The 13,848-nt window shown below is 47.9% G+C and overlaps 1 protein-coding gene across 1 annotated transcript in view; it reads left to right on the top strand.

Moving 5' to 3' along the window:
• LOC133343304 (dedicator of cytokinesis protein 1-like) overlaps positions 1–13,848 on the top strand; it is a 316,745-nt gene that overhangs the window by 35,065 nt on the left and 267,832 nt on the right. Inside the window, 13 exon segments of the mRNA XM_061552782.1 lie at positions 268–301; positions 303–320; positions 322–411; positions 1,804–1,946; positions 2,817–2,898; positions 4,433–4,568; positions 5,395–5,470; positions 6,635–6,714; positions 7,541–7,666; positions 8,082–8,206; positions 9,949–10,047; positions 10,765–10,837; positions 12,149–12,252. Of these exon segments, the coding sequence (XP_061408766.1) occupies positions 268–301; positions 303–320; positions 322–411; positions 1,804–1,946; positions 2,817–2,898; positions 4,433–4,568; positions 5,395–5,470; positions 6,635–6,714; positions 7,541–7,666; positions 8,082–8,206; positions 9,949–10,047; positions 10,765–10,837; positions 12,149–12,252 (1,186 nt within the window).

Genomic DNA, 13,848 nt, shown 5'->3' with positions numbered 1-13,848 from the left:
GGTGGGGCAATGATGGATTAAGTCTGCCCACACACGAGGATATTATAATAATAATAATTTATTATCACCACAATTCTTTCCAGAAGAAGGCTAGTCAGCCAAACCGTTGAGGTATATGTTTTCTCTAAATGACAGTAAGCAAAGAAAATCCTTAATAATGTTGACGAACGTTTTAGTCGTCATAAAAGTTCACCAAAGCATCAACTATGCACCTCTGACTATTTGCATACATATGCTACCTTACACACACACGTGTTGTGTGTGCAGCATTCTGGGCCTGGACCTGGTGGTACGAGATGACTGATGGAAATATCCTGGACCCCTGACCAAACGAGCACGGTCAGCCTGTTCCGTGCGCACGAGAGCACCACGAAGCAGATCACCGACCGCCGCAAGGAGGAGCAGAAATCGGTGCGGACCCCTCCTGCACTGCCTCGCTCACCGCACGCAGACACTCACTCACTCAGCACTGCCTCGCTCACCGCACACAGACACTCACTCACTCAGCACTGCCTCGCTCACCGCACACAGACACTCACTCACTCAGCACTGCCTTGCTCACCGCACGCAGACACTCTCTCAGCACTGCCTCGCTCACCGCACACAGACACTCATTCACTCAGCACTGCCTCGCTCAACGCACGCAGACACTCACTCACTCAGCACTGCCTCGCTCACAGCACGCAGACACTCACTCACTCAGCACTGCCTCACTCACGGCACACAGACACTCACTCAGCACTGCCTCACCGCACAGACACTCACTCACTCAGCACTGCCTCACCGCACACAGACACTCACTCACTCAGCACTGCCTCACTCTCCGCACACAGACACTCAGCTCTGCCTCACTCACCGCACACAGACACTCAGCACTGCCTCCTTCACGGCACACAGACACTCACTCACTCAGCACTGCCTCACTCTCCGCACACAGACACTCAGCTCTGCCTCACTCACCGCACACAGACACTCAGCACTGCCTCCTTCACGGCACACAGACACTCACTCACTCAGCACTGCGTCACTCTCCGCACACAGACACTCAGCTCTGCCTCACTCACCGCACACAGACACTCAGCACTGCCTCGCTCACAGTACGAAGACACTGCTTCACTCACTGTACACAGGCAGACACTCACTCAGCACTGCCTCACTCACCGCACACAGACACTCAGCACTGCCTCACTCTCTGCACACAGACACTCAGCACTGCCTCACTCAGCACACAGACACTCAGCACTGCCTCGCTCACAGTACGAAGACACTGCCTCACTCTCTGCACACAGGCAGACACTCCACTCACTCAGATATTCTGTCAATGTCTCAAGTCCCAGTTCGTGGTAAAAAAATAATTGAGTACCACTTCGTGTTTTTTTTTTCATGATGTGATTGGGCACTAGCATAGGAATGTTGAATTTATAGCAATGGCTCATGTTTAGCAATAGCACTGATACTTCGAGAGACACTTGGATTTTCTTTAAACAATAGCCGATTTTTTTGATATTTGTGTCCGTAGCTTTTACAAGAAACGGTGTTGATATTGTACCGCTGCATCTTTACTATCCAGGGAAGGATTCATACTGCCTACTCCTTCCGATATCTGGTCTTGGTTGAAAATACTAATTTTTGCCTATTTGAACAAACAAACAATCGTAATAATGGTAATAAGATGAAACAATTTGTAACGCGCACACGTTTCGTGAAACGGACAAATAGGCGTACTATCGTGAAGTTGTAGGCGCGAGCAAAACACGCTCATAACATTTGATTCCCCGTCCCCTCTGTGCTCGCCTCGCGCAGAATCAGGACGCGTTCCGGGCAAACCTGGCGGGCATGCACTCGCACAGCCTCTTTGTGACCGTCAAGAACTTTGTGTGCAAGATCGGCGAGGAGTCGGAGGTGTTCATGTCCCTCTACGACCCCGCGGAGGGGATGTTTATCAGGTGAGGCTTCTCGCGGCTGTCATCAACGAGACGTCACACCGTGTCAATGCAAATGTTTTACTTTGTGTGTGGGCGCTGAATTTGAGTCGTGAGCAGAGCAATCTGTGAAGTTGACAGAAGGGTAGGTTGAGCAGTTGGAGTGTCATAATGCATTGACTCGTCGATTTCAAATCATCCTCACGCTCACGATACGTGCCTTGTGTCAGGCGCGGTGAAGTGTGTTGTTTTTGAAACTTATATTGATTCCAGCCGCTCAAGGGTCCACCGTTACCACGGCGGAAGTGAAGCACACATTCTTGAATCACAGCACAACCCCATGACAAAGCTATTTATTGAATTGCGAGATGCTCACATCATCAAAGGCCCTGTAAACACCTTTTGCAGGCTTGGAGTAATACATGAAACAAGTCCTTATTTGACAAAGTGGTATTCATCTTATTAAGATTTGAAGAATGATGGGCTATATTGATCCACGTCTGGGATTTGAGCTTGTAATTTCCCAATATCAATCAATCGTTATACACCACCTATATAGAACTTTAACATTAACACGTAGGCTTTCGCGACCAATATTATTCAGCCGTGTCGGGTGGTGGAGGGTTACTGACACATTTATAAGTAACTGCGATCTATCCCAAAAACGTTGATTATGAACTTTAACATTATCGATGTACTAAAGGTTTCAACATTGCTAAGTTTATACAGGTATCTAACGCAAAGCCCTCCTGAGAATAGCAGTACGTTTCGAATGGCAGCTGTCAATCTCAGTTTAAAGTATCTTAATTGCCAGAGATTGCAGGTTGGATTTGAGTGCACATGACCGAGGTTATGACGGTTTTTGTCTGTACAACCCCCCTCCCACGAGGGCAGTGAGAATTACCTGGTGCAGTGGGGCAGCCAAGGGATGCCCAAAGACATCAACAAGCTCAACAACCTGCGCGTCGTCTTCACCGTGAGTGTTCGCTCTGAACCTGGCCCCTGTTGCGTGACGGGTAGCGGAGTCCTTGCTGGTTTCTCGGGGCATTGAAGGGGCCATGATTTTGCTAATTGACGTTCAAAACCAAAAGTAAAAGCATCCCCCTGCTCAAACCAGCGATGGGTGGAGATCATCTCATTGGTGCACCTGAGTCAGAGGTGTAAATTACACGTTCTTATGGCAGGGGATTATCTGTTGTTTACTTCCCGCAAAGTGGTACTCAATTTATGAACTTGTTGATCCGCAACTGGGATTTGAACTTGTGACCTTTGGGTTTTGAGTTGAGTACTCTTGCCAAAGTGGTACCCAGCCGGATAAATAGAAGGGGATTCCTCCGTATCTGAAAAAAAATTATCACCTATATTCTTCGGGGTGTTTGCTGGTGCTCAATTTAATTTGTTCAGTATTGTGAGCCCCCTCGTTAAAACTATATTAATCCGATAAAAGTGTGGCATATATATGTTCCATTAGTTCAGATTGAATTGTATTGTACATAAAGCATGGGATTAAAAAGTAGTTTATCAATATCATTAATCATAGACCTGCATTAAAAATGTAAACACCAAGTCAATGCTGTTCTTAATATGTTTTCAAGTAAGGCAATAAAAGCGTTATTTCATACACGCAAAATTTGGCCTGTGTCAGGCTGTAATACATCGAGTTTGAAGCGTCATTCTCGATAAGAAAGAATTGAAAGTGATGGTCATGTGACGTCGAGGCACGCAGCCCGAGCAGAAGAAGAATCGCCAGAACGGAACCGCGGCGTGCCACATCAAACGGTGGAGCCCACCGTGAGCTCGTGTCCACTGCGGTGACGTTCACTTTCTCTCCTCCGAAGCGAAGCAGCTGGATTCTCAACCTAGAAATCGATTTGCGGTTGCCACTCAATTCAAATCGGTACAGAAGAGAGAGAGACTGCGGTAGCACCCTCCTCGGGACATGACAGCCTCGACAAAATTCCTTCACCTCAGTTCACGCGGTGGGAGTTCCGTGACCCCAGCGACATCGTGCTGCTGCATGGTGCACGTTGGGAGCTGCTCCACGTTAGTTAACGCGGAGAAGAATATGGTAGCACACCGTCCTATAGCTCAGAATTTAAAATGGGTGAATGAATATACAGTTAAAACAATCTATAATAATCACAGTGACCATTTCCATAGCGCCGTAACATGGAAAGGCATTACCAGGGTGATGCACAAGCGATGCAATGGTTAAACATGAACCATTTGTCTGTTCCAATGACACTGAGATCTATGGTCACTTGTGGCTATTGACCTGGAGAGTTTTGAGTGATTATTTGGAAAGGGCGGGAGGGACTCGGCAACATACAAACTGCCGCCTCGCTGTGGATCAATACGGTTTTGACATTGAAATAAAATATCACAAAATCGTTTCTTGGTAACGTCTTCCTCTTCATCTGAATCAGCGGCTGGCTCGTTTTTCATGAAAAAAAATCCCTTTTTTATCTCTTTTTTTCCCCCCCCTTGGGATGTCCACTTTTTGTTGAAAGGACCTTGGAAGTAGAGACTTGAAGCGGGACAGGATCTGCTTGGTGTGCCAGATCATCCGGATTGGCTACATGGACCTCAAGGAGACCCACCCCAAGAAGAGCACCTCGGGGCTGCGTCGCCCCTTCGGGGTGGCCGGTAATTGCGAGCGCACAACCGCGGCGGCGCCCATCGTCGCCGCAGCAGCAGCAGCAGCGTTTTCTGCCCCTCGTACCGTGGGCCCTTGAAGAAAAACCCCGTCGCACAAGGGCTCTTGAGAAATCACAATTTTTTGTCTCCCTTCTGTCGGTCAAGTGTAAGCATAAGGGTTCTACTCGCTGTTTGGTAGCTTTGAGCGAGTGGTGGAAAGTCTACATTGTTCTGGCGAGGACCAGTGTGTCCAAAGGAAACTTATTTTGTAAATAAGTAACAGGAAAAATTTAAAGTAATCCGCCAAACAGCAGGCCTTAAGGATCGGTGTTCCACTGCGCTTTTTAGCTTTTGAATGCTTTTACAGGCACTTTTGCTTAGGGGCAGTCAACAGAGGCCGTCCTGTGGTTAATCTGACCCTTGTCATAGGCATGTGGAATTTACACCACTGGCTCGGTATGCCTACAGAGATGAGCATTACCCTGTTTTGCTTGATTACCCTGACTCATTTCAAAATATACATTTGAATCGATCACCTGGGAATGTGGAAATATTTAGTTTCCAAAGTGTGTGGCTTTTTTAGAAGCCATTCGTGTGGTTCAAGTTAACACTCCCAGATTTGTAGACGTCTAAATAATTCGTCGATTAAAATGTAATGAGATTGTTTGCATAAAAATCAACAATGCTTCGTGGAAATTATTCATACAAACTGGACGGCACAAATGAGGCAAAAAGGACTACTTCTAGAATCTCGTGACCCCGAATCGTCGCAAAGTAGTGAATCGCCGATCGTGTGAATCATTCCACGTTTATTGTTGTTGTTGTTGTGCCGCAGTGATGGAAATCACCGACATCATCAACGGCAAGGGAGACAGTGATGAGCAGAAGGAGCACTTCATCCCCTTCCAGCAGTGAGTAGTTCCACTTCCCCCCCCCCCTCGCCCGGCGCGACGCGTCACCCGTTCGAGTATTGTGCTCCCGAGCCCCGAACGGGGCTCCGTCACGTGACGTCACCCAGTGACCTCAAAGAATCACAGCGCAGGGTCTTTAAAATATCTTGCAGGTAGCTTCACGGTCGCCCCGTTCGGAGTGCTGTGCAGATTTTTATCTGAAAAAGTAAACTATTTTTTATTTTACCAGGTAAGGCTCATCTTCTTGGTTCTTTCGGTAAAGTCACGTAGAAGGGAAGTAATAAAATAATAAAAATAAAACATAATAAAACAATTCTCACGACGTTTCGGCCACAATGCAAGCAGCCGTCCTCAGGTGAAAACCAGGTCCGTCGAGGCGACAGAGTCTGAATGAAACAGCACACGGGCTTGGAGCATATATATAAGCTGGGCGCATTGACAAACTAATTTGCATATCAACAGGAATTTAGCAAATTCTGTTGAATTTGCTAAATTCCTGTTGATATGCAAATTCCTTTGTCAATGCGCCCAGCTTATATATATGCTCCAAGCCCGTGTGCTGTTTCATTCAGACTCTGTCGCCTCGACGGACCTGGTTTTCACCTGAGGACGGCTGCTTGCGTTGTGGCCGAAACGTCGTGAGAATTGTTTTATTATGTTTTATTTTTATTATTTTATTACTTCCCTTCTACGTGACTTTACCGAAAGAACCAAGAAGATGAATCCCTGCAGTCACGAAAGCTTTAAATCGAAATCAGGTAAGGCTCGCTGAGATATACAGGTCTTTTTCAGAAGTGACCTGGCCCCAAATTAAAGCTCATCGAAGTGGCTTATCACGTGAGAGTTTATCGCAGCCAAACACTCTAAATGCATGCTTCTAAATGTTGAGGGAAAAACCGGAGGACCCCTGAAGGCCTCATCATAACCGTTCATCCTCCTCCTGTTCCTCCTCCTGCTTGCTGCATTATGTGTCCACCTCCCTCCTTTCTGTCTCCGAACGTGTTCCTGCTTCCGCCTGCCTGTCCGCGAGCATGCTGCTGTAGTCCCCTGTGCGCAGGTGCATGCGGCGTGCGTCGCTGTGTACGCGGCGGAACATTAATGCTCAGCCAGGGGACAAAGACAAAGCCTCCCTCCCCCCCACCTCACCTCCAATTTCTCATTCAGGTTGTCGGGAGAAAACGACTTCCTCCAGAACGTCATCAGCAAGGTTGTGTCGTCTAAAGAGGTCAACCACAAGGGCCAGGGTGAGTGTGACGTTGGCTGCTGGCGATTGTGCGCCGATGCAATGCAGGGTCGTGCCCCGAGGCTCCTGTGTTGCAGCGTGCACAGCAGAGACCATATATTCTTTGTAACTGCATGTCAGTAAAAGCCTGGGGGTTGACTTTGCCTTAGGTACTTACCGCTTCCTGGGCCAGTGCAAAATGAATGTCTCCCTCTTGTGCGCGTTCCTGAAACAAGCCGGGCTAGCCATAGCATCCTAGATGTTCACTGGTTGGTCACGTACGTCATCAGCAGTTGCTGATTGTAATTATGGGCGAACCTGCCAACCTGGGTTGGATTCCTGGACATCCTGAACTCTGGCAAAGTGGCATCTGGAACCTATTCTTGCCCCGCACTCGACCAACTTCACCTGAATGCGAGTCCACAGTGCAGGGTGTTAAGATCAGACAAAGGTGCCTGGTGTGTTCCTGGCCACACGCTTGCCCCCCCCCCCCCCCCCCCGCATTGCGTACGGCTTGTTGGGGGATCTCTGTCATGATAGTGAGTGTCCCACACATAAACCCCTATATTGGTAGCGGCGGCGCGGTGGTTAGCGCACTGCTGCGATATCAGTGTTGAATATCAGAACCGGTCCTAGGCCTCCCCAAGGTTTGACTCAGCCTTAAAAATGTGTCCATCGGTGCAGTGTGTAAATATCAACACTGCTCAGACAAAGATAGCTGTTTGTAGTGATGGCCACCCACCCCCTCGTGTGCAGTGCCAGCCTTAATAGGTGTTTGCTCACAGCACTTGCCCCAATAGTCTATTAAAGGCTATACGGGGGATCTTTGTCTTTGGTGCCCTACACAGGCCTCTACGTCTCTCTGAAGATGCTTCATGGCGACATCAAGCAGATCCGCCAGGAGTTCCCCCATCTGGTCGATCGCTCCACAGCCATCGCCCGCAAGCTGGGCTTCCCAGAAATCATCATGCCTGGTGGGTAACAACGATAACAATTATAATGATATGTCCTCTTGTCATCTATTCTTGCCGGTAATGATCAGTCTACTTCCGGCAATAGCACTCAACCTATGGAGATAGTAGGCTTCCTGTGGAGAGATTTGTTTCCACCATATGAAGAAGGAATCGAACAAATAATAATGAGCCACTGTTAGCCGGGGAACAGATGTGACGAAGGGAGCGAGAACATGGTGTGCGGAGGATAAAAACCGGCGCACCTTGACGCAGGTGTGAATTTGTGTCACACCTGCCGATAAATTCAGTTGTTGACTGTGTGTATAAAGCTTTGGTTTGATTATTTATTCAAATGAAACGTTAGTGAATACTTTAACATTAAGTTGCCGTGTGCCGCTGCTGCTGTTGCCTGTGCGACCGTGACACCGCATCGCAGGGGACGTCAGGAACGACATCTACGTTACCCTGTTAAACGGGGAGTTCGACAAGGGCAACAAGACGACGCCCAAGAACACCGAGGTCACCATGTGCGTCTGCGACGAGGAGGGAAAGGTCTTGGAGGTAGCGCCCCGTTCCCAATTAAAACACTGCTCAGGCTCGCTCGATTTTTTTTCGTGCCCTCCCATCCGTGAGCTCGCAGCCAATGTGGTTGCGAATTTCGAGGGATTGGCGGGGGGGAGGGGAGGGCGTGAATTCCACTCTGTGGCGGTAAAGGTGATCGTCGGGTGAGGTAGCACGAGCCCGAAATGTGGCTGCGCTTTGGAGGGCGATGTTGGTGCACACCGCTTGCAACAGTTGCACGGTGTAGTTCAGTGCTTCTAAGTGCTGTTGTTGTGTAACGAGCCGTTCATCCAAGAAGACCTCGCCGAAGATGAAGACTCTTTTTCAATAAGTCCCTGCATCAGGGTGCCCTGGAATTTCCTTAGTGATTGTTTTGGTTGTAAAAAATCTATAATTATCTGGTGATATCACCCCCCTGGGTATTACAAGGGAATGACACTCAAATCTTCGTGGGTGGGACTGGAACCCATTTTCTCTGCTGACATTTCCTCGACATTTGAATGTAATAGCATTAGAGTACCCGGCTTAAGATCAGAAAGTAATTCAGAGAATATCCTGTTTTGAGGATTGACAGCCCATATTTCCTTTTCGGTGATAAAATACGCAAGTCTGCAGGAGCTGAGCTAAAGAGAGCCTGGCCCCTGCTATTGAAATGAGGAATTCCCATCACTCGCTCAAGGCCACCAATGGATATGAGCACCGCCCCATTCCTCATGTGAGCTGTGATTCGCGTTGCCTTGCCTTGACCGGTGGGTTAACAAACAATAACCCAACACTTGCAAATGGCGATGTCCGCGGGTTATTTGGCTTTGCACATTCCCCACCAAAAGTTATTAAACGTCCTTCCGTCCGCAAACTAAATCCGTGAACATGCCCGCTACCTGCTTGTCTGCGCGTTGACCCGTGCGCGTGGGCGTGCATTTACCACCGTGCACACCAGAGGGCATCTGCGTGCCTTGCCCGAGCAATGGCTTCGCTGCTGTAGCAACTGCTTTGGAAAGAAACTATATTTTTGTCACAGGATTTGCCCCGTTCGTTTCGGCAATGAACTCAACTGATCAGTAATGCTTCAGCTATGGACGTGATCGAAAAAGGTGTAGTTTTAGAAAATGAAGTCACGGTTATGTTTTGGTGATGTCAGAGTGAAGGTGAAGTGTCTCCTTGCTCCAACAAGTATTGCTGCACATTCATCTCATACAGTGGTCCTGAGCCACTGGTGGGTGTCCACTCTCTCCACAAGATGCACAACTCTTGGCATTCTATAAAGTGCTACTGAGTTACTCATTGTATTATCCCCTGAAGGATGCGAAGTCAATCCCAGGTGGGATATTGTTGGGAGTTTAATAAATCTGAGTAATCCACCAACTCTCAACTTCAATTAGTCTGTTACACGCAGGCCCCACCAGAATTCTAGATGGGTCAGTGTTAAAAATCGATCGCGATGTTACGTGTGTGTGTTTGTGGGAATCAGTGGTCCAGGCTGATTTCCCGTCCAGGCGCAGGTTTGATTCCTGGTCATGCACAACATTCCTGTTTTATGAACCTTGTTTGGATCTGCTATAGGTCAGCTCAGCCCTAAATGGGTACCTGGAGCTTTCTGTCAAGATTAACACTGATAGAGAGATTTTTGCTTGCTTGATGTTGATCACATTGCCGCTTTTGGCACCGTATTAACCTTCATAGGTGCTCGCTAACAGCACTTGTGTCTGCAAGTCTGAGTGGAGGATCTTTGTCTTTGTCAGAATGTGATCTGCTTGGGCGCTGGAACCAACCCCGTAACAGAGTACAAGTCGGTGGTTTACTACCAGGTCAAGGCACCCCAGTGGTTTGAGACGGTCAAGGTGAGTTACATCTCATTCATTTACCCACAAAGCCATTGGTGTGTGAGGCGGTGTTCACGGCCATCGCTCACCTTCCTCAGCAGCCCTGAGCCGGTGGTGGAAACTCCACATTCCATTTTCGCAAACGAGTGTTTTCTTCGATTTAAGAGCCCCACATTAATCATGACTCATGTCATTTGTTACTTCTAAATGTGTCCTCAGTATTTGCACTGCTAGCATACCAAGTGTCTCCCTTTTTTCACCACTGATATTTTTTTAGTAAATTTCTTCAGCTCGTATGTGTGTGTGTGCACTGTGCACGTCTTGTGTGCCCTCCTCTCGACCTGTTGCTGTGCATCTGTGCTGGTAGCACATGCTGTGTGTGCATGCTCCCTCTGTGACCTGTGTATCCGTAAGTGTGTGCGCGTAGATGAAGCTTGTTTAGATGTGTGTGTGTAAGCAATGTTACGTGGTTTACACACTCCCCTGAATCCCCAGTAATCGAAGTTTAATTTCATGCCGTGTGCAACGACAGTGGTAATTGGAATCTTAACCAAACCCATGTGTGCCCTAGGTTGACTAAATCTTAATTGAGTAGCTCAGGCGTTGTGTGAACATTAGCGTTTGGGAGACATTTGCAACTGCCACGCTGGCCTAACTAAGTGCTTGCTCATAACGCTCGGCCCTAGTGGTCTGTAAGAGTGATTGGGAGATCTGTATCTGTGTCGTCGTTTGCAGGTGGCAGTGCCCATTGAAGACATGTATCGCAGTCACCTGAGGTTCACGTTTCGCCACCGCTCCTCCGTCGAGTGTGAGTCAAGGACCAACGACACCAACACCCCTTCGCACTCTTTTGGCGTCTCTGCCAGTCTCTCCACACCCACAGCACTCTGCTCACGGAGAGATGGTTTATGCCAGGAGTGGTGGCACATACCTCTTAGTTCAATGCTCTGCCAGCAGAGACGGTGGATTACCCAGAGGTCATTATTCATGTGATTAAATTACCTCAATTGCCTCTAATCACATCTCAGAAGCTTAGCGTGTTTTGAGCCTGGTTAGTAACTATTTACTTTTTTTACTTGCATGATAGGTCATCAAAGTGGCTTATATCGTGTTTTTTAAAAGGGGAATTAGCGTGTTTTTATGAATGGAAACAAAAACTGGAGGACCCTGGAGAAAAATCCATGTGACCACAGAGAGAACATGCAAACTTCAAATATACAACACGACCTCCTGTGTGCCAGGAGAGGGAGATAACATCTCATGGCCACCACAGTTGGCTACTTGAATGGGTGGCCAGCAAGGCTTACATCGGGCATAGTAGGCACGCTGCTGCTGCTGCTGCTGCTGCGAGGTGACCACTCAATGGTCGTGCTGTGTCTCCTCACCTTGTTATGTTTGTTGGGTTTGGTTTTCTCCCACATAACGCCACAACAGCACTCGTCATTCAGGATGTTGGTCCAAATATCCCTAATGTAGGACCCTGCTGAAAGCAATTTTCTTAAGACTTTGTGAACTGTTCCCAGATAAATGGAGATTATTGTTATTAACATGACCGTGTCATTTTACACCGAACCTGCTGGAGTGTGAGGCGTGCAGGAGATGGTGGTACAGCAAGCAGGATTATTAGATTGTTGGTGTTGAGTGTTCATCCCTTGCTTGCATTGGTTTTTTCAATCTAATTATCTTTCGCAAGCAAAACATAATCTACGCGTATATATCTCCTCTGAAAAAGTATGCAGATTGATTGAAGATTTTTGTTGTAATATATGACGTTTTTAGAGTTGTTTATAATGTATACCTATTTTTTCCATTGGCTATTATTTTGTTACCAAGTAACAAAAATGTCCAGATAAGTTTCACTGAAGCCTGCATGGTTCTGGATTGGGATTTTTTGCTTCTGATTCACACATTCACGATTTGCTTTTTCCACATTCAATCACGCCTTATCAAAACAAAAACAGGCTTTTACACATCCACGCTGCGACGTGATTGAAAACATCACCGGGCAGACCGCCAGTGGCGTGGATCAGAGGGCTTGGGTCCTCCGGCGTGTAACATCCCCGCGGCTCTCCTTGTAACTGCGGGACGCTCTGTGTGTTCCCTTTGATGTTGTCTCCAGCCAAAGACCGCAGTGAGAAGGTGTTCGGCATGGCGTTCGTGAAGCTCATGAGATACGATGGCACCACCCTCTTGGACAACACTCACACGCTCATCGTCTACAAGGTAATTCGAATCTGTAGATGACGCGAAAATCCGTCGCAGCAGAAACGTTGACGAGGAACGCCTCCAGGCAGGCTCGGACTAGCCGGGTCTACTGATTAACCAACCTGCCTATTCGCGTGCCTACTGATTAACCAATCTGCCTATGAGCCAGCCAGCTTAACTAATAGACTGCCGGCAATATTGCTGCATTTGTGGGAATTTCAATATTAACCTCCTCCCAGCGATTTATGTCTCAGTATGAAAGAATAGATATTTATTATGACATACACTGGCATAATTTATTTTGGCTTTAATATTTGCCTCCTTTATCGAGTGTTCTTCACTCCTTTGGCCTATATGTTGCATGTTTTCGTGTGTTTGATTAATGTTTTTGTGGGTGTAAGAGCCAATTGTAATTGCTGAATGAATGTGCTGTTAGCTCGAATGCCTTTTGGAAACCTTGTCTAGAGCTGGCCTGCTTGTTAGCTCATAAAGTGAATTTGTGTAAGCCTACTTGACTATCCTATTAAACTATCTGGATCGTAGCTGGCCTGGCTATTAGGTGACTTGCTGGCCTGGCTATTAGGTGGCTTGCCTCTTATGCAATCAGTCCTACAGAGTGCCTATTAGCTTTCTTGCCAATTATACAGTTTGTTTCCTATCCTGCTTCACTAATTAGCCTATATGTCTGTGAGCAAGCTGACCTATTAACCGCTTGACTATTAGCCAAACTGCCTCTTAGTTTCCCCCTTAATCTGCTTCCTTCTCAACCGAAAACATATTTAACGTAGTAGCGTCGCATGGGTGCACACAACTGGGACGAGTGTTCTAGGAATTCAGTCGGTCATTGCGCTTGGGACACCAGCGGGGGGGGGGGGGGGTCTTTTGCATCGATCCGCGATGACCTGTGCACATGGCCTTGTCCTCAGGCTCATGGGCAGTTGCGAGGTGAGTCGTTGATGATTTGGTGAATCCAAGAGAAGCCAGTGAGACCTGGTCTGCGAGGGGTGTGCACTGGTGAATAGTGCACGTGTCAACGTTTCCTCGAAGCAATTTTAAACTGTGGAAGCCAGAGTAATAGAGATCCACTTCAGTGCTTTTGGGCTGATGTTCCATTCACTGCGTCGGTGTCAGTGGGAAGTTCGGTGAACACCATATCACGTTTGAGTGTACGCGATGCAGTGCACGATGTAGTATTCCGGCCAGGTGGCACTGTGGTTTCAAACGCCGTTTCTCCACGGGAAGGTCGCGAGTTCAAATTGAGGGCGGGGGTCGACTCGACCAACCCTGCTCACGGCGTTGGGTTGGCGAGTCGCCATTTGTCCGTCCTGTGGAGCGACTGTGAAGTCGACTTCCCCAACACCAGCTCAGGGCTTGCCAGTGGCGATGAGCACTCGCCCGAATGAGGAGACGGAACTTGCGCTTTAAACTTACGTGTCGAGTCTGGTGGTGGAGCCGTTGAGCAGCTAAGTTGATATGCCGCGACACTTTGTGCGAGTTGCTCTTACGAGCGTCGTTTTGTCCTGATGGTGCTTGCTCACTCGCTCGCATGCATTGCCAGCTGTGCAGCTGTAGAGTGCTGCTGACGGAGCAGCATGCCCTCCCTTGTGCACAGTA

This window comes from Lethenteron reissneri, chromosome 17 (genome assembly GCF_015708825.2).
Source record: "Lethenteron reissneri isolate LAM-NWPU_2019-01 chromosome 17, ASM1570882v1, whole genome shotgun sequence".
NCBI classification, from domain to species: Eukaryota; Metazoa; Chordata; class Hyperoartia; order Petromyzontiformes; family Petromyzontidae; genus Lethenteron; species Lethenteron reissneri.
Note: the sequence above shows the minus strand (reverse complement) of the source record. Positions and strands in the feature narration are given on the sequence as shown.